Below are 23,405 nucleotides of genomic sequence, written 5' to 3'. Positions count from 1 at the left end.
TGCTTGGGAGCACCTTCCGCACAGTCTTCTCTCCCCACCTCCCATAGAAAGAAGAAGCAAGCTTAGAAATAACTCAAAGACATAATTAGCATTTGGAAATTAGCAGGTATTGGTAATACACAACAGTTATTAGGTTGATTGTAAAAGTCCTAGACTAGCACAGTCTGATGGTGGGAACAGTGTGAGTGAACGTGCTCACATAGTTGAGATGTTCCTCCGTACATGCTTATTACATATGAGGTAGGTTTTTAAAGCAAAGATGTTCTCATCAGGATTCAGTGATCGTTGAATTATAAAACAATAATAAGTACACTGAATTTACTCAATCATGTCATATTACTCTAGACTTTAACTACCTTATAATAGCACTATAGCATTGCCTCCCATTGTTCATCAATTTGTTCTAGCGGGCACCAGTAACGTCTCACAACAAATTGTGAGACTTGTTACTGTTTTTGGGATATCGAATATGCCACGAGGAGCTTGCAAGGCTCAGCCATGCGGGCAGGATACTCTTGGTAGCTTGTGAGGCTCTCCGAGAGGGATGGAGGAATCAAACCCAGGTTGGCTGCGTGCTAACTCTCCAGTCCCTTATGATAGTTAAAAATAACATCATTGTCATGTTATTCACTGTGTCAAATAAAAATTACAATATAGAAGTGGATTTTATAGTCTATTTACTATTGTGTGGTACTATATATTTTATAAGAAGTTTTTACTAAAATATAATTATTATGTTTGAGGCTACTGTGTAAGGACCAATATTTGCTTATTTTGAAAATTGATCGCCACAGTGAATCTAGTTAGTGTACATCTTAAATAATTACAAAAAAAAGGGTTTTTGTTGTGATTAAGACTTTTAACATGTACTTATTGTAACTTTCAAATATTTATGAGTATTATTAACTATAGTCACCTTACTGTATTTATATCACCCAGACTTACTTATTTTGCAACTCTTGATGCTAAGCTATTATTTTTCTACAACATTTTTCTGTATTTATTTCAAGTTGAGCATTTATAATAATAAATATTTATAAAGATCTGAATAACTTAATCAGTTTGATTTGCCTAGTTTTAAAGATCTTAACCAATTTAAGACATGAATACATATGTGACATTAAACTAAATTAAAATGTTTTATATTTAGCAAGGGAGACCTTGGTAATTCTGAACTAATGTGTGAAATTACTTGAATCTACTTAAATACTTTTTTTGTGATGCTTTATTTCATTATCCTAAATTACCCTAATTTTCCTCACAGGAAAAAATTAAGAGAATACAACAAATCAGAATGGAAAAAGAACTTCGAGCCCAACAAATTCTAGAGGTAGAATGCTTAAATTTGATATATTGAAGTAATGTAGCTATATATTTAAAGTCTAAAATAAAATATTATCTCATGTTCTCTCACTCAAAAAATAATTTGTCAGAAATTTTCTTTAAACACAGGCATAGAGTAAGCACTTATCTGAACATTTTATTTAACAAGCTCACTTAATTCTAACAGTAAAAATTCAGGAAATAATATAAAAGGTAAAGGGTAATAAGAATTCTAAGAACATATATAGATATATATATAATATATATAAAGTGGAAATACATATATAATTACACATATATTTGTTGTTCTCAAGTTCATGTTATAAAACTTGCATTCATTAGCTTTGTAAGGAATCTGTACTTGAGCCTGAGAAATAGTACAGCAGGTAAGACACAGCTTTGCATGTGCCCCACCTGGGTTCAATCTCTGGAACTCCATAAGGTTCCCTGAGCACTGCCAGGAGTGACCCCTGAGCAGAGTTGGGAGTTACCCCTAAACACCAACAGGTGTGGCCCAGAGAGAGAGACAGAGACAGAGAGAAGAGGAGAAAGAATCCATAGTTAGATATCTATTTTAAACTTCGAAATAAGACCTTATAAAAACTAAATAATATAAGTTTGGTTTACTGATTTTTACTGTACTCCTCTTCCCAGCAAACTGATATAGTAAAGCTAAAAGACTTACACTGACAGCAATAAAAGCAAGATAAAGTAAGCAGTTAAAGACAGCAAGAGAATATGCAGAAAACTCCCAACCAGCATGTGCAGGAATCAAAAGCCTACCAATAGTCTGTAATCTTTTAGTTGAATAACTAGCAATTTTAAACACCTTGTTAGCCAAAAGGTATTACCATATTGAACTGTATAATGAAATAACTGATGTTCAGAATAAAGTCATGAAAAAAGCCAAATTATGTTTAGTGTACAGTGTAAATATATGTCTCAAAATGATTTCCATTCAAAACAGTAAAAATAAACTTTCGATGCTTAAAATAATTATAACTTCACAGTTTTTAAGGAAATTCTTGCTGTATACTTCAAATTGCCCCTCAAGACTTGTAGTAGTTGAGACTTTCTGCTACAAGCTTTTTCATTTTCTTCAAATTATTTTTTTAAAAACCTTAAATATTCCTATCTTATATTGCCTCTATGAGGTAGCTATGAATTTGCTTGATAATGATTTTGAGACTATGAAATTCAAATTTGACAACATCTTGACATCCAAATTGCTTTTAGTAAAAGATATAAATTTTATCTTTCAAAATCAAATCCCAGATTTAACCACAATATACAAAAAAGGAAGAATGGTTTTGTTTCATTTCTTTAAATCATCTGAGTAATGAATTTTTAGTTCAAATTCTTTAAACATTAAAAGAATTCAAATATTAGGGGACGTGCATACTTTTAATGTTACTGCTTTGTTCTAAATCTATCCTGTTTTCTTAACTATTTTAAGTAATGTTTTAATTTTAAAAGCCATGGGGGAGTAGCAATGAATGACATAAAATCTTTTTGAGTCTATGATTAAATTTTAAGGCAAAAAAACAAACTTAATTATTTCAGGCTTTTAACAGAGTTTAAAGACAAGAACTGACATTCTTTCGTATAGCTTAATGTTACTCTATAAATTTAAAATGAAATTAGTATATTAAGTACAACATTGAATGGTGAAAATCTGTAATTGTTACATACTGTTTTGTACCTTGTGAGGCGCATAGTTCCATTTCAAGTCTGAGATTATTTTCAAGTTGTAGTGGTGCTGTTGCATGACTTTGAGACCTGTTTTGCATGCACAGGCTAAAAAGAAAAAGAAGGAAGAAGCGGCAAATGCCAAATTATTGGAGGCCGAGAAACGAATAAAGGTTAGTTTAGATGAGAAAAACAGAGTTTTTATTTCCAAAAATAAAAACCCTATGATGTTATACCAATATCAGTAATATGAAAAATAACTACACAAAATAACCATCTAAAAAGTTATTTAGCACAGATAAAATTATATAATGTGTGCTTTTGTTGTATGCATATTATGTTATTTTTATTTTATTGTTTAGATTTTATGTGATATTTTTAGCTCTTTAGCAGAAATGTCAGAAATGCAAATTACTGCATGATAACTTTGTGTACAAAGTTGAATAATAATCTACCCGAAGCTATTTTGTGTCATTTATGTGTCATTTTAAATTGTGTCCCAAATATGATTATCCAATTAGATTATAGCTTTCTCTTTGTTAATGTTCAGGATCTGCTTTAGCTCTTAAAACGTGAAAAGTCTATAGAAGAAAACGTCTATGTTAATCAGTTTTTATTTACCAGTGGCAAACTTAGCAATTGTTAATTACTGTAATGACACATGTTTAGGGATGTTTTGTTTTGATTTTCTAACAGGAATTGTCAGGGAATTGGGGCCTCATACACACATTTCACCCCTTCTTCCAACCCTTTTCTCATAATGACCAAGAAAGAGCAGCTAAGTAATCTACCAGTTTAGAACTCATGACTCTATCTCATGGACAAGGAAAAGTTTGTTATGTTTTCTACAGTCTCTTGTACTTTATCCTATTTCTACCTCTCTTCATGTTTTCATTAATACTATTTTTATTCATATTTTAACTTTTTAAAATAGTTGTTTTGGTGGCATTCAAAGAGTTTTTTTGTATCCCATTTTTTTGAGATGATTCACTGAATTTCAAGTGTGTATGAAACCTCAAATTGTTCTCATATTCTCTAGTTACTCTTTTAGTGTCAGTCATTGCATTTTACATTGAAATCGGTGTACGGAAGAAAGATCCTTGCTACTATCATCCGGTTTTTACATACTAGGTAGAATCATATTAGGAGTAAAAGAATTATTAAATATTTGTAGTTTTGTATGAATTAACATAATAGAAGGTTATAGAATCTAAAAGGATTGCTTTTTAATATTTGTATGTTATAAATGTTCCATAAAAATCATATATTAAAAGTTTCTTATTTTTAAGGAAAAAGAAATGAGAAGACAGCAAGCTGTTCTTCTGAAGCATCAGGTCTGTATACATATAGATATACAACTGTTGAATATATATATATATAATTTTCATAATTTTATTTTGGGGGAAATCTTTAAATTATTTTCTTTAAATTTTCCAATATAATTCCTGCTTAAGTTTTTCCTTCATCTTATAGTGTATTGCCTTGCTTTGGTATTGGTGTCTTTTGGGGGGTTTAAAATTGGTTTCATGACTCTGTGATTTCTGTTTCATAATGTTGTGCCAACTCTTTCTACCAGGAGTTGGAGAGGCATAGACTAGATATGGTATGGGTATGTTTATTTTTGTACATCTAACACCGCATTGTGATTTGGTTGTGATATGGTTGTCATAGCAATGCATAAAGTGTAGCACTGGCTGCTGTCATATTACATACTGCTGCATGGCTTTACAGCACAGTGCATTGCATACATCTGCTTGTCTGTCTATAAAGAAGTTTGATATATGTCCAAGATCTTTCATTAAATTATGTAGGCCCTATATAAGGCTCCTGTCTAAAAATTTACGTTACTGATGTCACAATGAAAGTTGGATCACTATCCTATTAGTTTGCCATATTCTCCCATCATTCTAGAGCAAAACTTCCATTGAATACAATGGGAATTTTGAGTCATGTTGGTGAGAGAATATGGAATATGTTTTGGTTTTAAATTTTAGAAATAATTTTAGAAATGTCCCTTCTGGGAACCAACTATATTTTAATAGAGATAATTTCTTATAAATGTGATTTTTTAAATTTTTAAATAAAATAAGATTATTGAACTAAGCTAATGCTTCCCTTATTTTTATACTGCACCTTTTTTAGCCTCCACTAAATAACCCATGGGGCACTTTTATGTCTTCAAGTTGCCCCATTATGTGGCAGACATCAGTAAATAGGAATATCCTATTTCATTGGTGTTAGTATATAAAACTAGTTTACCAAAATTGGTATAAACCTTTTAAAAAACTATTCTGATTTTTTAGTGGCTTATTGAATTTGTTAAATAAGAGTGTACTTGTTAAAAGTATCTGATTCTAAAACCATGAAGTGGAAGTGATTATAAATCAATTTCTACCTAATCTAAATTTTTAAGAATAATATAGCCTTAGTTTAATTGGCTATAGTACTTATTTGTGGTTTTTCAAATAGCAGATGTAAGGTAACTGACCTGTTCCAGCCAACCATTATGCTTTTTGTTCTGCCAGCTTTTGAAGGAGCATCACAACTGACCATAAGTAAATCTTGTATGCTTCTGTTTACACTGTCTCCATGTTCATTGCTTTACCTTTTTTGCTTTTGATTGTTCTTGTATTTGCTTTCTAAACCTGAACTAAAACATGCACAGACTGGCCATTTTTGTCTTATATCTAGTATTTTACTGTGACTTGTCTATAAATGCTAAACATGCTATACTGAGTTTTTGTTTTGTTTGTTGTTTTGTTCCATTTGAGAAACGAACTATTTACTAGAATTGAGTTATTTTCCTAATTTTATCTGGTCTATTAGGAACGAGAAAGAAGGCGACAGCATATGATGCTAATGAAAGCTATAGAAGCTCGTAAAAAAGCAGAAGTAAGTGTGTGTTTTAGAAAAATATCACCTTGTCATATATAAATATTTTCCTAAGACTTTTTGCTCTTCTGAATGTAAATTTTTCAGAGTATGGGTCTACTGGCTTCCACAAATAAACGAGAAGTTAGAGATAGATACTAAGTATTTGAACATGAAAGAAAGTAGGAAGGGATCCAATGTATGCGTTAATTTTTGTTGGCCCAGATTTCAATTATCTTTTTTCAATGTCGTGAGTGGCATTTGGTGGGAAAACGTAGCTAATTATTGTAACTAGAGTTTACAGCATGCCCAGACAAGTCTTGTGTGTCCTATTTCAAATACTAGTCATTCATCCGTGGATTTCTGCCATGATGAAGTATTCTCTAGCATTCAGTGTGTAAAAATAGACTGTCTTTAAAATTGTCTTTCAACAGATAATTCAGAATAAGGAAATTATTGAAATAAGTCTAAATCAACTGCAGTTCAAAATAAATGGAATATAAAAGAAATCAGTAAATGTTAAAATGTATTTTGTATCTTACAAAGTAATATATTCTGCTTTAAAACATTTGAGTAAAGATATAACCTTTATAACCAAGGCTTTGGAGTTTGTGAGACTCAACTTCCTTGTCTCTAACCAATTTACATTATTTATCTCTTTAGGCTAACTCTTATTTAAAATTAAGTCACTTGCCTTCTAGAATTACAGGGTTATCAGATGAAATAAGTATTTCATAAATGATAATTAACAGAAATGACACTGGTTTAGAGTAGAGAGGCCTATATTTCAGTAGTTGACCCTCAACTCTGGTTTAAGCTCTTGTATGAAATGTATGTATTACTTAGAATTTTGACTATCATCACTAAATTGCCTGAATTTAAATTCCTATTTTGGTATTTCCCCGTGATCCAACCTTAGATAAGTTAAATCTGTAATTAGTCCAAGAACCTCTCCATAGTCTAGATAGCCTAGATAATAGGATAAGACAAAAGAAAGGATAAAAGTTGGGAGTTCAAGTTCAACATACTAATTCACCTTAAAGTATTGTCAGCTTATAATATAGTTAAGATCTAGATTTTATAATCATTTGCAGGTTAAGTCTAAGTGTTTGCATTGAAATTAAACCAATAATATTAAATAAATATATGTAAATCTATTTTAATATTTCTTATTATAAATTATGGTGTCTAAATAAAAATTTTTTAAATAAAAATTTTTTAATTTTACTATATAAAGTATATAGAAATTGGAATCATGAAACAGGCATGATCTACTTCCAAAAATTAAACTCATCAGCAGATAAGTGAGATATAGCAGGTTTTTCCATAGCCTGGTTTTGTTCATGAGTTCATCATGTCGACCAAGACCATCCATGTAACTTACAGTTCCAAAAGGCCGAATCTAAACATTGGACATGGGAGTCTCCCGGTGGACGGTTCCACAACAAAATTGACCACATCATATTCAATCGACAGTTTTGTCTAACTGATGTCACTGTTATCCCAAAATTCCAAACGGGATCGGACCACCATCTCCTTCATGCAAAATTCTACTTCACAGAGCTGGGAGAAAGGAATGAGAAGTTTAAGAAGAGAACTCCCAGAATGACCACCAACTGAGAGCTCTTTGGCTCTGTTGCGGCAACATGGGATGATGCCGTCATTGACAACATTGATGAGGAATAAAATCGACTGGTTCAGCACCTCCATGATTGTGTGAGGAACGCCAAGAGAGAGATAACCACAAAAAGAAAAAAAAATGCCTGTCTTCGAAAACTCTTAAGCTTATTCACTAACGTGGCTTGGCGCATGCCTCAGGCAACTGCAAGCAAACGTCCGAGCTCACAAAGCAGTGCAGAGAAGCGATCAAGGAAGACCTCAAAGAGAGAAGAGCAGCAGTGCTGGTAGATGTAGCAGAAGCTGGGAAAAGCATTCGTAATGCCTGCCTGTCCTTCACCAACTACAAGACTGAGATGACTGCCCTCTGACGTCCTGAAGGGCAATGCAGAAGATTATTCGTGACTTCTACTCAGATCTTTTTAACAGCCACGTCCACCTGCCCACATACCAAATTCTGCAGAATAGACATGTCGTTCCCAACCTTCTCCCTTTCGAAATCCAACATGCCATCTCATCGGTGAAGAAACAAAGAGCACCTGGCCCAGACAAGGTCAGACCTAACACCTGAAGAACCTACCATCAGTACTCATCAATACACTGGCTCGGCTCTTCATATGTTACCTGTCTGAATGCAAGGTTCCGTCCCAATGGAAAACCAGCAGAACTGTACTACTCTACAAGAAGGGAGACATCCACGACATTGGCAACTATCGACTAATCTGCCTATTGTCTGTCATCTACAAGATGTTCATTCGAGTCATCCTGAATAGGATTAGCAGAACACTAGATGAAGAACAACCATGCGAGCAAGCCGGATTCCAAAAAGGATTCAACACCATCGACCATATCCACACGATAACCAAGCTCATTGGGATTTCTCGGGAGTTTAAGATACCACTCTGTCTAACATTCATTGATTTAAAGAAGGCCTTGATTCCATTGAGATGGAAGCAGTCACTGAAGCCCTAGACAGTCAGGGCGTTCAAACTCAGTACATCAGGATCCTCTGTGAGCTGTATTACAGATTCACTACCAGGATCTCACCATTCTACAAAGAAACTATCATCCATGTCAAGAGAGGGGTTCGGCAGGGTGATACTATTTCACCAAAACTCTTCAGTGCCACCCTCGAGAATGTCATGTGACGACTAGAATGGGAAGGAATGGGAGTGAAGATAGATGGTCGGCAACTACACCACCTCCGCTTTGCTGATGACATCGTTCTAATAACACCAAACATCAGCCAAGTGGCACAAATGCTGACCAACTTCAACCGTGAGTGTGGAAAGGTCGGATTACAACTGAATCTCACAAAGACAATGTTCATGAGAAAGAACGAACAGAAACGAACATCTCCTAATGCAACAGTTATGTGTACCTAGGTCGAGAAGTCAACATGACGAATGACCTGGCACCTGAGTTGCGCAGGAGGAAGAGAGCAGTTTGGAACACCTTCAAGAGCATCGAAGAAATAACTAAGAGGACGAAGAACCTCCAGCTCCGAGCACATCTCTTTGATTCCACTGTTCTTCCTGCATTAACATATGCCTCAGAGACTTGGGCCCTATGAAAACAGGATGAGAATGCTATTCAGGTTTCTCAAAGAGGAATTCAAAGAGCTATGCTTGGAGTATCACGCTTCACTCAAATGAGAGAAAGAATCCAGAGTTCCGACCTCCGTCAATGCTCAAGAATCAAGGACGCTGTCTCGTTTGCCAAGGCATTGAAAATCAGATGGGCTGGACACGTAATGAGATTTGGAGACGGCCACTGGACAAGATCCATTAACGACTAGATTCCACGGGATGTCAAAAGATCGCTTGGCCACCCACCTATGAGATGGTCAGACTTCTTCATCAAGACCCTGAACAATCAGTTTGAGGCTCTTTGTGTTCCTAGAATGAGCAGATGCCATTTGGGTGACACTAGCACGCAACAGGGATGAACAGAGACGTTACTGGTGCCCACTTGAGCAAATCAATGAGTAACGGGATATCAAGTGATAAAGTGATTTTGTTCAGTGTCATTTTGTTATAATGGTGATAAGGGCAGGAAAAATGCCAGTTCTCTTCCAGGAACACTCTGGAGTTTGTACTTTCTCCCCGTTGATTTTCTCCAGGTACTTGAGTTCAGTCCCTTTTCCTCAGTAATGTGCACATTTGGTGCCAGGGATGTGGATTGTCCCAGTATGAGTGAGCTGAGTGTGTGGAGTGCAGTTGGTTCCTGCCTTGTTTCCTGAGCTGCAAGGAAAGAAATGCACACAAATTATTATTTGATACATTAGAAATATACAAGATCTTTAGAAGCTAAGTGATATTTCCGTAACTTAACTCTTGTTTGTATCAATTAGCCTCTGGTAAAATTGACTGTTTTCATTTAAATATGTTTTTTCACTCCTTTTCTTTTTAAGAACCTACCAACAATGTTAAGTGGGGACTTATAGGAGGTAGAATTTTCTGATTATTTTACTGTTATTTCTCCTCAAATAAATTATATTTTGGGATACGACAACAAGATAGTTACAATGATTTATAGTAAAACATTCCTACAGCCTTTCCAACAGAATGTTATCCCTTACTACTGGGAGACAGGACAATTTGTTTCCAAATTATAGCCACAACCCAAAATATTTTTTCTCAGTTATTTTGGAATTGCGTTCAAAACCAATTTTACATTTTTCAAAATCTTGCTTATAATGGTGTCAATAATAGTTGATTTCTTCATAGATATTATCCTAACATTCTCGCTAATTAAATATGAAAGCACTATTTTGCATATTTAAACATGTTGTTTCTACCAGCTATAAATCCTCCCTAGATTCTTGGTGCTATGTAAAAATTGTGTTCCTACTGCTTACCTTTTAAAAAAAAATTTAGTTCTCCACATGCATTTTATATACTTGATTTAATTAATAGGTATCATTTTCATAATTGAAGATTAGATAGAATAAGTTTTGAATAATAATGGAAAATCTAGTTGAGTCTTACACTAACTATATGTACACTCAAGTGCAGACACGTAATCATAGGTTATTTTGAAATTCAAGAGGTGAAAACACTAAAAAGCAAAATAAGCCATTGGTTGTTTTAAGTTTTCCAAAATTTATAAAAAAATTGTTTTCACAGGAAAAAATTTAATTCAAGATTTTTAAAGTAAAAATAATGATCAATGAGAATATGTGGATATGATCTTATTTTTAAGGAAAAAGAACGGTTGAAACAAGAAAAACGTGATGAGAAAAGATTAAACAAAGAACGTAAACTAGAGCAACGAAGATTAGAATTAGAAATTGCAAAAGAACTAAAGAAGCCTAATGAAGACATGTGCTTAGCAGACCAAAAGGTAACTATATTGTCATATAGAATATGTCACTATTAAACTGACTTTTTTTTCTGTATTCTCATCTGATTCATTTGTGAGTTGACATTATGGAAAGCCTTTTCTTTTTAGTTAAAGATTCCCAAGTTTGTCATTCTACTCAATCTGGATTATCAGAGAGAGAGAGAGAGAGAGAGAGAGAGAGAGAGAGAGAATACTTCTAATAGAAGTTCTTAATACCTATGTGGACCACTGTAAACCTTTCTTAGGGAGGGATGGGTTGCACACTCAGGTCTTACCCCTGACTCTGTGCTCAGGAGATATTCCTGACAGAATTTTGGGAACTATATGCAGAGCTGGAGATCCAACTTGACCGCCTGCAAGGAAAGCTCCTTGTCCACTGTCCTATCTCTTTTGATCCACAGTAAAGTTTTAACTTAAGCAGAGATATTGCTGAAATCTATTAAAAAAAAAACAACTTTTAGCAGCATGTAGGAATTTTTTGTTCCCTTCCCAAGCTAACTCCTTCTACCCCTTCATAGATATATAAGTGAAAATTTGTAATCTATAAATTCCTTCAATGCTTTAGTAATGGTAGCTAATTTTATAGCGTTTATTTGCTACATGTCAGGTACTCTGCTAAGTGCTTCATATAAATTCTCTCAATTTTCCTTACAATACTCCTACAGAGCCTGTACATATCCCTATTTACAGACATGAAAACTGTGATACAAAGAGTGAGGAACTTGCCCATGTTTACATTGCTAATAATTGGCAATTTGGATTTAAACCCCAGTTGCTCATATCATTTGTTATATTGAAAGACCTGGGACGAGAGTCTGGCTCAGCAGTAGAGCATATTTCTCACGCAGAAGAGATTCTTGGTTTGACCCATGTAACCTCAAATTAAAAGAAAAAAGGACTGGAGCAATACAGTGGGTAGGGTGTTTGCCTTGCACATGGCCAACCCAGGTTGAATCACCAGCATCCCATATGGTTCCCTATGCACTACCAGGAGTGCAAAGCCAGGAGTGCAAAGACAGGCACTGTCCACTGTCCTCCCGTTGTTCATCAATTTTCTAGAGCGGGCACCAGTAATGTCTCCATTGTGAGGCTTGTTGTTACCGTTTTTGGCATATCGAATATGTCATGGGTAGCTTGCCAGGCTCTCCAAGAGGGGTGGGGGAATTGAACCCAGATCGGCTGTGTGCAAGGCAAACACCCTACCCGCTATGCTATCACTCCAGCCAAAGCCACAAGTAACCCCTGAAAATCGCCAGCTATGACCCAAAAGAGCCAAAAAAAATTTAAAAAGAGAAAAGAAAAAAAATGCGTCCAGACAAACTAATTCATTTATGCTTTATTTTGTTCCCCACATATACATAATACAACTAAAATACATAAAGTTAGAAATTTGGAAAGAGCCATGTATTCTTGATAACCAATAAGATTTCACGGACTTCTTAGTTGAAATCTATTGTTTGACTATTTTTAAGATGGTTTTTCTGAAAAAATCAATAATGTGTATCACCCTCATAATACTGTCTTAAGTAAAATTATATTTAGCTAGTATCATCTGTGGGCTGGAGCGATAGCACAGCGGTAGAGCGTTTGCCTTGCACGCAGCCAACATGGCCGACCCGAGTTCGATTCCTCCGCCCCTCTCGGAGAGCCCGGCAAGCTACTGAGAGTATCTCGCCCGCACGGCAGAGCCTGGCAAGCTACCCGTGATGTATTCGATATGCCAAACACAGTAACAACAAATCTCCAATGGAAACGTTACTGGACCCGCTTGAGCAAATCAATGAACAACGGGAGGACAGTGACAGTGACAGTATCATCTGTATCTCTGTAAATGTCATGTTATCAGATATACAAATTACAATTGTTCCCTGATTCCTGATTTTTTGTAAGTCCCCTGTTTTAAAGCAATTGATGCAAACTTTAAATACCCTATTGGTCACTTAATTATAACAGCATAATAGATATAATTTGATAACAACCTGTTTTACTTGAGAAAATGAAGTCTTCGCTTTTAATATTTTCTTTCTTCATTTGTGCATGTTTGTTTTTTTAATTTTCAGCCTTTGCCAGAGTTGCCTCGTATTCCAGGACTTGTTCTCTCTGGAAGTACATTTTCAGACTGTCTCATGGTGGTTCAGTTCTTAAGAAACTTTGGTAAAGTTTTGGGCTTTGATGTGAACATTGATGTTCCAAACCTCAGTGTTCTTCAGGAGGGATTGCTCAACATCGGGGACAGCATGGGCGAAGTTCAAGACTTGCTCGTGCGGCTCCTCTCAGCTGCTGTGTGTGATCCAGGTCTAATTACAGGATACAAGGTAAAATCATATAGTATTTTGTTTTTACTTAGACTAATGGTGGTTTTTCAATATAGTGTCTTACAAAGTAAAATATAGACTGGTTACAGGTTGCAGTTGGTGTAAATGTAGGAAAACTTGACTCAGAAAAACCTAAGGTGTATAGGTTATTCCAGAGTTAACCTTTTTTTTTTGTAGCTTTGAGCAAAAACCAAGCTGTATTAAGGAAAAATTACATAAGCCATATTCCACAAAACTGAAAATTCATAATTTATAAAGCAATTAGAACTTTTTCAGTTGTACTTAGTATAGTCTGGGCCATTGCGAAAGGTAGCTAATCAAGGCCCCTTCAGACTAACCTGTTAAGATCCTTCACTTTTTATAAATTTAAACATCTTGTTTATCCTTTTTTTTTTGTAAAAACTCCCTTGCTTCCTGGAGCTACACAACAAGTGTGTTATTGCTGCTACCTTTGTTTTATCAATTTTCAGTTTCCTATAATGACAAGGATTGATAATCACTAAGTTCCAATTTATGTGAATTTTAGTTAAAATAAGTGCATTCTAGGGAAAGGGCTGTAGGGGAACACTTGTCAGCACTATCTAGATCAAGACTTCTAGAACTTTCTCCACTCACGATTCCTTTTTGCCTCAGAAATTTTTACATGATCCTGCCTATATGAGTATATAGTATGTTTACTAACAATAAATTATAAGTTTATTTTTAAAACTCCTCACATTTAGTTACGTGACCCTCTATGAGGTCTCATTCCTAGGCCAACTATGTAATACCAATATTTTAGAATATTATTATGTTCATGTTATGAGAGGTTATGAGCAACAGTAATAAAAATGCTGAACTTTTATAGGCCAAAACAGCTCTTGGAGAACATTTGCTGAATGTTGGTGTGAATCGGGACAATGTTTCCGAGATTTTGCAGATATTTATGGAAGCCCACTGTGGAAAAACTGAGCTCACTGAAAGTCTGAAGACCAAAGCTTTTCAGGCTCACACTCCAGCACAGAAAGCTTCAGTCCTGGCTTTCCTGATCAATGAACTGGCATGCAGTAAAAGTGTAGTAAGGTGAGTATATACCCAGACTTCTCTGAAGATTCTTTTCTGTTTTAAGTTTGAACACAATGTAATACCAGCTGCTTATGGAAAAAGTGGATAATATTTGGATAATATACAAGCACAAAGAAAACATTAAAATCAGTGAGGAAGACTACTGCTGCTATTGTTTTAATTATTGTTTTGCAGTGTATCGAAAAGAAAATTTTGGTCAAAGAGATAATACAACAGGAATGGTGCTTGCCTTGAAAAGAAAACTTAGCACATAATGTAATAACAGGTCTTTGTGGCAGTTTTTCTCATTGAATGATATTGTCAATTCTCTAGAAACTGAAATAAAAATTTTTGTTCTTGCAGTGGTGCCAGCATCCAAAACCATTGCATAAATCCACAATTTTGCTTTCCTTTACATCTTTTGAGGATAGGTGAAACTTGTTTTTTCTTAGTAGCCATTCATGGATTATATAGCTACTTTTAATTTTATCATGTGCTGATATAACCTTGGTGTATTATTCTTCTTATTAATATGGTTTTTATTAAAGGACTTAATCTCATTTAAAAGTCAAATCTTCCACTCAAAATTTGGTGAACAGGATCCATGTTCACTTGTTCTTACTATACATGGTTTTGTAGACTTAAATTATGTTACGTTCAGTCCAAATATTTCAGAGCCATACATTCCTATCGAAGCTGTAATTTTAAGTTTTCTATATATCTATTAATTAGGCTTTATGAATATAATTTTGAAAGTTTTTGCTATTCATAGGCAAATATAATTTTTATTTATTAAAAATATCAGTTTGCTTACCAAAGTAATGCATTTCATCATGGATTAATTTATGCCTTCTTACAAACTTTTGCCTTGGCAGTGAAATTGACAAGAATATTGATTATATGTCAAATTTGAGGAGAGATAAATGGGTGGTAGAAGGTAAACTTCGCAAGTAAGTCCTATTCTATTAAAATTAATAGTTTTCTCTTTATACATGTTCTTTTGTAAAATATAAAAATTGCAAAGATTAAATTTAAACTTTATTTTGTCTAAGATTAGAAAAGTGAAAGCTTAAGATGAGAGGTGAAATTAATAAAATTTACAAAAGGACAAAAGATATAATGAGTTTCTTAAATATTTCAGAATTCAAAGAAAGTTGATTTTTCTTTTTTAATTTTTTAGTCTCTTTTTTTCTTTCAAATAAATAAACGATCACATTTTCTAAGATTATTGTTGCTATCAGGTTACTTTTGTCATGAAAGGAAACTGTTTGGAACTATCTTCTCCCTACTTAATTGCTTTCTAATTAAAGTTTGCTTTACTCTTACAGAGATTCAAACATATCCAAATATATTCAGCATTAACACTTAATTAGTTTCTTGTCAGGAAATACAATGCTGAAATTATTCAACTTCTATGTTAAAGGCTAGTTTCTTTGTGTTAATTTGAATTAAAATGTATTCATTCTGACTGTATGGGCTAAGGAACTATCGCTTGGCTATTGTTAGACTTAGTTTTTTCCATTTTCTAAGTCTCACTATTTAAAATATGTTCCAGTTCCAAGGTGATGTCCAGAATTACTGTTAAAAGGTAATATAATTCCTAGAAACATTTTTAGTTTTCTTAGTTATTTTTATTGTCATCAATTTATTGTTTGATGTGAGAGAAAAAGCCACAGATATTTTTGCTTCACACTCTCATTATACTTTTAAAAATATAGAAAGAAGCCTTCCATTCATAGCAATTTTTTGTTTTTATCTTTTAAAGACTCAGAATCATTCATGCTAAGAAAACAGGCAAAAGAGATACTTCAGGTGGCATTGATCTTGGAGAAGAACAACATCCATTGGGCACGCCCACTCCAGGCCGCAAGCGACGAAGGAAGGGAGGAGATAGTGATGATGATGATGATGATGATGATGACAGTGATGACCAAGCTGATGAAGATGAGGAGGATGAAGAAGATAAAGAAGACAAGAAAGGGAAAAAGCCTGATATCTGTGAAGATGAGGTAATCAAGTTCGCATTGATTTTAATCTCTCATTAAGACTGTATAGTGAGTTATCTTTATCTGAAAAATGAATATCATAATAATTAGCTTTTGATTCATAGGTAAGTGTTGAATAGCATGACTACAAATAAAGGTACTTGCATTGAGTAAAATAAGCTTTTCTTTTTAGTCATGGGTTGGAGCGATAGCACAGCGGGTAGGGCATTTGCCTTGCACGCAGCCAACATGGCTGACCCGAGTTCGATTCCTCCGCCCCTCTCGGAGAGCCCGGCAAGCTACCGAGAGTATCTCGCCCGCATGGCAAAGCCTGGCAAGCTACCCGTGACATATTCGATACGCCAAAAACAGTAAGAAGTCTCACAATTTGTTGTGAGATGTTACTGGTGCCCGCTTGAGCAAATCGATGAACAACAGGAGGATAGTGCGGTGCAGTGCAGTGCTTTTTAGTGAATTATTTGAGAAAGTTTTTCCAAAGATCTACACAGATCCTTAATTTCAGCCCTTCTATTTTATTTTATCTCAATATATTGTCTTATATTAATGTAATACTTCATGCCTCAAAAGTATTGGTCAGTTTAATGAAGTCGATTTGTCAAACACTTGTTCATTATTTGCCTTAGCTCTAGGTACATTTTATCAAAGAAAACTAATAGTTCTCTTGTAACTTATAATCTCAGTTAGGAAAAATTGTAGTAAAAAATATAATGTGTTTAATTACTAACTTGATAGTGGTACTTTCATTTTGCTGGGCAGGTACAAAAGGAGGGAGGATGGTTAACCTTTCTGAGGAATAATGTGCACAAAGGCTTTCAAGGACACAAAAGCTGATGACAAACAGGTCTGAGGCTGAATGCTAACTGCAGAAGACTTTGATAGAATATTCCAGAGAGAATAGCATGAGCAAGGACACAGGAGCATTAAACTGCTATGTGCTTCAAGGGAATTAAGTGTTTTATTATTAATAGAGTACCTCATTTATAACAGTTATAAATAAGGACTTTAGACTTTCTAGGTACTAGGAAGTCATTAAAGGGTTCTAAGTAAGGAAATTATGTAGAATTTTTTTTAAGTAACTCACTCTAGCAGCTGTATGGAAACTAGAAACTGATTTGGGTAGTGCAAGAACAGATGGGAGAATGAGTTAAGAAACATTACCGTAATTTAGTTAAGTTATGATGGGTCTGAAACTCATAATGGTAGCATGAAAGGAAAAAAATTGAAAACTATTTAGTAGAATAATAAGCCATACTTAAAGGCAGACTATATAGGTTGATAAGGTGGGATGTTATTCATTACCAGTAATGTCTTGAATGCTGCTTGCTGTTGTTGCCATTAACTAAAAAACGGAATCATAAGGAGAGGTATCAAATAAATAAATGACACAAAGAAGGAAGAAGGAAGAGATACAAAGAAGGAAGAGAGCCGGAGACAGATCGTTGAAAACACGTAGTTAAGAATTTGAAGCCTTAAAAATGTTCAGTTATGGAAATAAAGATCTGAGAACTTGTTAGTACATAGACAGTAGTTTAAAATCATTTTGTGGTTAAATTTGTACAGGGAGGTGGGGGAAGGGCAGTTAATGAATAGTGAACCAAAATTTGAAAGCTAAGGAATGTCAGTATTGAAGAAGAACCCACAATGGGACCAGAGAGATAGTACAGTGGGTATGGTAATTCCCTTGCATGTGACTGACTGGGTGGGGTTCAATCCCGAGCATCACTTATGGTCCCCTAAGCCTGCCAAAAGTGATCCCTGAGCACGGAGCCAGGAGCATGCCCTAAGTAAAGCTGAGTGTGATTCAAAAAAAAAAAGGGAGGGAGGGAGGGAAGGCAGGGAAGTAGGGAAGGAGAGAGAGGGGAAGGGATGGAAGGAGGGCCCACAAATCTTTTTTTCTTTTTTTTTAATGCATTTGCCTTATTTTTTATTTCTTGAGGGAGGGCCCACAAGTCTTCTTTTCTTTTTCTTTTTTAATGCATTTGCTTTATTTTTTATTTCTTTATTGCTTTTATGAAAAGTGAAATATTTTGCTTTATTTCGTCACACCTGGTGATTCCCATGCGTTCCTCCTGGCTCTGCACTCAGGAGTTACTCCTGGTACTCCTCGCTCCTACACTCAGGATTTACTCCAGACTGTGCTCAGGGGACCATATGGGATGCCAGGAATTGAACCCAGGTCGGATGCGTGCAAGGCAAATGCTCTACCCACTGTACTATCACTCTGGCCCCCACAAGTCTTTCTATTGAAGAGCACAGACTCACCTCCAGAGTCATTGGTTCATTAGGAGGACACACAGAATTCAGCTTCAAGTCATACTCTGACTGAATTATTTCCATGAAAAGAAACAAAACGTAGGCAGGGGAGAGAATACAGCAGTCTAAGCACTTAACCTTTACCCTGAACTGGCTGACTCCCATTCGTTGTGCTCAGCACCACATTTGTTCCATTCCCCCCACCCCCCAAAACAAGCACCACCACAAGGATTGGTTCCAGAACACAGAGTCAAGAGTCAACCCTCAGCACAGCTTGCTGTGGCCCAGAAAGAAAAAAAGAAGTAAAGCAAAAAGTAAAAGTGAGCAGAATTGTAGAAGAAACAAGGTTCATGCTTCTAAGAGTAATCTTTTCCCAGGGAGTCACATAGGATGAACTTAATTCTCCTAGCTATGAGTTGTATTATGTATGAAACTTTGTGAGCTTAAAGAAGCACATTAGAGACTCAATGTCGAGGTTTTTTGTTGGAAGGTGGTCACATGTGCACCTCTGCATAGCATTCCAGAGTCTCTAAGACAAAATCATATTTTCAACATAAAGTATATTATTAATACAGTTCAGTCTAGGTCCAGTGAATAAGTCTTGAAATTAGGATTCCTAGGCACCAGTTACTGCCATTTTCAAAGCAGACCTTTCAAAGAATAGCAGTCATATCTGTGGTATTCTTTTCTACACATGCCATAATAACAAAAATCAAGAGAAGTGAATTTTTCAAAAGGAATCTTAAACACTTTGAAAGCAGTATGAGTCTGATGTGATAACCACTAAAAACATTGATTGTACTTAATAATTTGGAGGTCACTGGTAACCAGTGCCAGTAGTGTCATTAGATGAATCAGATTAAAAGCCCTGTGATGACTGGTTGAAAACAATAGAAAATAAAAATGTGAAGATGTTGTTTCAAGCAGTGTGCCTTAGATGAGGAGCACTTTATTAGTCAAATGGGGACAAAGACCAAATATTTTTTAGATTTCAAAGACATGCAGTGGGCTTTGGGCTTAAGAGAAAGGTCAATAAAATAAGAAATGTAAATTAAAGATTAAAAAGATGAGCGAGAGACCAGAGATTTGACACAATATTAGAACTCTTGCTTAAGGAAAAAGGTGAGAGAGAGAATAATCAATGGTATTAAAGTCCCTAAAAATATAATGGCGAAGCTTTTTTTTTTCCTTTTGGAAGAGTAAGTCAAAGGAAAAAAAGGAAGACAAAGCCAGGGATAGGAGTATTAGTGTGTGTGTTTGTTGATGGAAAGCTCCCATTAGCCCTGGAATTGGACATGTACAAAAGGGATATAAATTAAAATCTCACCTTTTATCAGATAAGAATGCTAGAAATATTGAAAATTTTGTAGAATGGCATATAAAGATAGCATATGAACTTTTGATCTCAAGATCAGAAGGGTTTAGCTAAAAAAGAATTTAGAACTCCTTTCCCACCAGGAGTTATTCCTGAGTGCAGAACCAGGAATAAACCCTCAGTATATCAGATGTAGCCCTCTTCGCCAACCACCCAAAATAAACACCTCTTTCCTTTTTATCAGCGTGGTATTGGGTGAGAAATAATAAAGAGTCCTAAAGGCATAAATTTGTTTGATGGAGTATGTGAAAGTAATATCAAGATTAGTGATATAATACTGAATACTTTTTACTTAATCTGAATCAAAATTCAGAATAATCTATAAGGTCATTTCCTACATAATTCTCTTATATCTTATATAAAAAAACAGCATAAACTTATTATTTGCATTAATTACCCCAATAGTATATTTTTAAAAGAATAATAAAAGTCACCGAGATTTACTTTTTTTATGTGGGGGGTGGTAAATCCCAAAAGTGCTCAGTTCAAACTTGGGGCTTATACAAGCAAAGCATGTATGTCAGCCCTTTGTGCCACCACCTCCCATCCTGATATGTCAAGAAAATCAGTTTGAAAAAGGAGACTGCATAAAGATACCTCGCAGAAGTAAATTATTTTATAGGGTTCTTTTGAACCACTTGATCATTACTTTCCATCCTGTGACAGATTATGTAAGGGTGTGTAATTTGGGTATCATAATTGTAATTACCGAAACAAGATCCATTTAGTAAGCAATTTGTTTCAGCTCGCCAAGTAGAACCTTTTTCATAACAGGAATTAAACATTTCTGACCAATAATAATAACCTTTTCACAGATTTAGCTTCCCTTTTTAGCATTTGATTTTATAATTGTTTTAAAGTGTTTTAAATTTGATGATCATTTTGGGATATCAATATACTCTGCTAGATAGTTATCCCATTATATTAGAATTTATTTACAGAAATACTTGTGGATTTGTTTAGCCTACTTTTCCTGGGTATTTAGCAAAGCATAGTTCTTGTCTTTTTGGTTGGAGACAAGTTTAGAGGCCACCCCCAGTAGGGTTCTTTATCAGCTCCTGGCTTTGTGTTCAAGGGTCACTTCTTCCTATACGTGGAGATCATATGTATTACTTGGTATCAAATTGGAGTCAGCCACACATAAAGCCAATGTCTTAAAACCTGTACTATCCCTTGAGACCTAAAAACTTTGAAAAAATTGTGGGGAGGCTGCAGAACTATAGTAGAGTGGGTAAAGCACCTGCCTTGGATGCAGCAGTCCCAGATTTGATCCCCAGCATCGCCTATGGTCCCCTGAGCACTTCCAGTCGTGATTCCTGAGTGAACGTCAGGAGTCAGGAGTAACCCCTGAGCATTGTCAGGTATGGTCCAAAAACAAACAAGCAAATAAATAAATATGAAGCCAGAGTTATAGTACAGTGGGTAGGACACTTGTCTTCCACACAGCCAACCCAGATTTGATCTCCAGCATCTCATAAGATTCCCTGAGCACAGCCAGATATGACCAATAAATAAATAAATAAAAACTTTTAAAAAAATAACAATGGAGCTATAGCACAGCGGGTAGGGCGTTTGCCTTGCACATGGCCAACTCGGGCTTGATTCCTAGCATACCTTATGGTCCCCCGAGCACCATCAGGGGTGATTCCTGAGTGCAGAGCCAGAAGTAACCTCTGTGTATCTCCGGGTGTGACCCAAAAAAGAAAATAATAATAATAATAAATGTCTTAGGACCAAAAAAGCCAAATTACCTTTTTTTTCAAAATCTTTTGTTATTTTTTATAATAAGCAATAAACAAATACTATCCATTTGTCAATATACTACATAAGTAAAAAAAAAAAAGCAGTACTTAATAGACTAAATATTATAGACACGTTATTTCTCCAAAAGCAGACTTGGCCCTTGGACCACATCTTGTGATGCACAGGGATTACTCCTGGCAGTGCCCAGGGCCCTATATATTGTGCCAGGGATGGAACCAGGCTCAGCCGTGTATAAAGCAAGCACCTTTATCCCTATACTATCTCTTAGACACCAAATTGGGCTTTTTGATTCAAATATAGGTAAAATGTCTTTTGATGTATCCTAGAAGCTTTATTTGCAAAGATCCTTTCCATATGATCCCTTTTTGTTAAAAAATACTGCCCTTGACTGTAGTAACTCTTTGTCTTAAAGGTGACTCCTTCTTCTCCCCACTCATTCTCTCAATACATTGTCTTTTCTCAATATTGTTTGTATTGAGCTTTAAGTGAGATTAAGCATGTAAATTGGCATATGAGAGGTCACTCTTGATATACTGGGGCATACTGGTTCCCCCTTTGGATTGAGAAATCATTAAGAATCTTGACAGAGATGGATTCTGTTCTGTTTTGGTTTTGCCTTTCTCACAGGTGTTTTAAATTTCTTCATATTTGGTAAAACTATAAGAATTACACAGTTTAGGTAATTGAATTTTCTTAATAAAGTATGATTTGTTGGGGGCCAGAGAGATAATACAGTGGGTAAGATTCTTGCTTTGCACTCAGCCAACCAGGTTCAATCCCCAATGCCCCATATTTTCCTATGAACCCCACCAAGGAGTGATCCCTGAGCACAGAGCCAGGAGTAAGCCAAGAGCACCACTGGTTATGCCCCCCAAACCAAAAATAAACAAAATAAAATTTGTAGGCACCTCTCTGCTTTGAGGTGGCCAACTGCAGAATTGTTTTCTTTTACTTTATGGGTGAGCTGGAGAGATAGCACAGCGAGTAGGGTGTTTGCCTTGCACACAGCTGACCCGGCCGACCCGGGTTCAATTCCTCCGCCCCTCCTGGAGAGCCTGGCAAGTTATAGAGAGTATCTCACCTACATGGCAGAGCCTGGCAAGCTACCTGTGACCATGTTTGATATGCCAAACACAACAAGTCTCACGATGGAGATGTTACTGGGCCTGCTCCAGCAAACCGATGAACAACAGGAGGACAGTGCTACAGTGCTACTTTATTGGTATTCTTAGCCTTCTCTCCCCTATGAAGAAGCTCTCTCTCTCTTTCTCTTTATCTCTGTCTCTCTGTTTCTCGCTTTCCCTCTCTTCTCTCCCTTCCCCCATTCCTTCGTCATCCTTCCTTTTTTCTTTCTTTCTCTCTTCTCGCTCTCTCATGTTCCCTAAATTATTTTACTTCGATAGTAATATAGTCTTTAGAGAGGACTAAGGCACGAAGCTTTTGAAGGTTTTGTTTCCTTGTTTTTTTTTTCCAGAAACTCTGCTAATTTTGTTCAAATCTATTACTCTCACAAAAATCCCAGGTTACAAATGATGTTATCACCAATTGCAGGTTGATCTGCAGTTTCAGATTTTCCCTGTAAAGCAGATCATTTTGGGGTAGTTTTTCCTATTTTAATTTTTTAGAATAGTGTAAATTTCCCTTTTATGAAAATTAGTACAATGGGTGATAGATTTATCTGTATATTTTTAACTTCACTGTCTTCAAAATTAGCTTCTTTGCTATGTGGTTCTTTCATGTTTTCGCATATTAGCATTCTCAGTTATAATTTATTCCTTCCTTCATCTTCCTTATTGCTTTATA

The 23,405-nt window shown here is 35.5% G+C and overlaps 1 protein-coding gene across 15 annotated transcripts in view; it reads left to right on the top strand.

Annotated features, from left to right (window-relative positions):
* BAZ2B (bromodomain adjacent to zinc finger domain 2B) overlaps window positions 1–23,405 on the top strand; it is a 407,328-nt gene that overhangs the window by 354,865 nt on the left and 29,058 nt on the right. For 7 of the 15 annotated variants that reach the window (XM_056110107.1, XM_056110106.1, XM_056110100.1 and 4 more), the window contains 10 exons: window positions 1,265–1,330; window positions 3,120–3,185; window positions 4,302–4,346; window positions 4,589–4,621; window positions 5,839–5,904; window positions 10,705–10,845; window positions 12,906–13,160; window positions 14,008–14,222; window positions 15,080–15,154; window positions 15,970–16,213. In XM_056110107.1, the coding sequence (XP_055966082.1) occupies window positions 1,265–1,330; window positions 3,120–3,185; window positions 4,302–4,346; window positions 4,589–4,621; window positions 5,839–5,904; window positions 10,705–10,845; window positions 12,906–13,160; window positions 14,008–14,222; window positions 15,080–15,154; window positions 15,970–16,213 (1,206 nt within the window). The remainder of the gene's footprint in view (window positions 1–1,264; window positions 1,331–3,119; window positions 3,186–4,301; window positions 4,347–4,588; window positions 4,622–5,838; window positions 5,905–10,704; window positions 10,846–12,905; window positions 13,161–14,007; window positions 14,223–15,079; window positions 15,155–15,969; window positions 16,214–23,405) is intronic. The other 8 variants (XM_056110111.1, XM_056110108.1, XM_056110104.1 and 5 more) reach the window with 2 other exon arrangements.

Source organism: Sorex fumeus, unplaced genomic scaffold (assembly GCF_029834395.1).
Source record: "Sorex fumeus unplaced genomic scaffold, SorFum_2.1 ptg000009l, whole genome shotgun sequence".
NCBI classification, from domain to species: Eukaryota; Metazoa; Chordata; class Mammalia; order Eulipotyphla; family Soricidae; genus Sorex; species Sorex fumeus.
The sequence above is the reverse complement of the archived record's forward strand: the minus strand, read 5'-3'. Positions and strand labels throughout refer to the sequence as shown.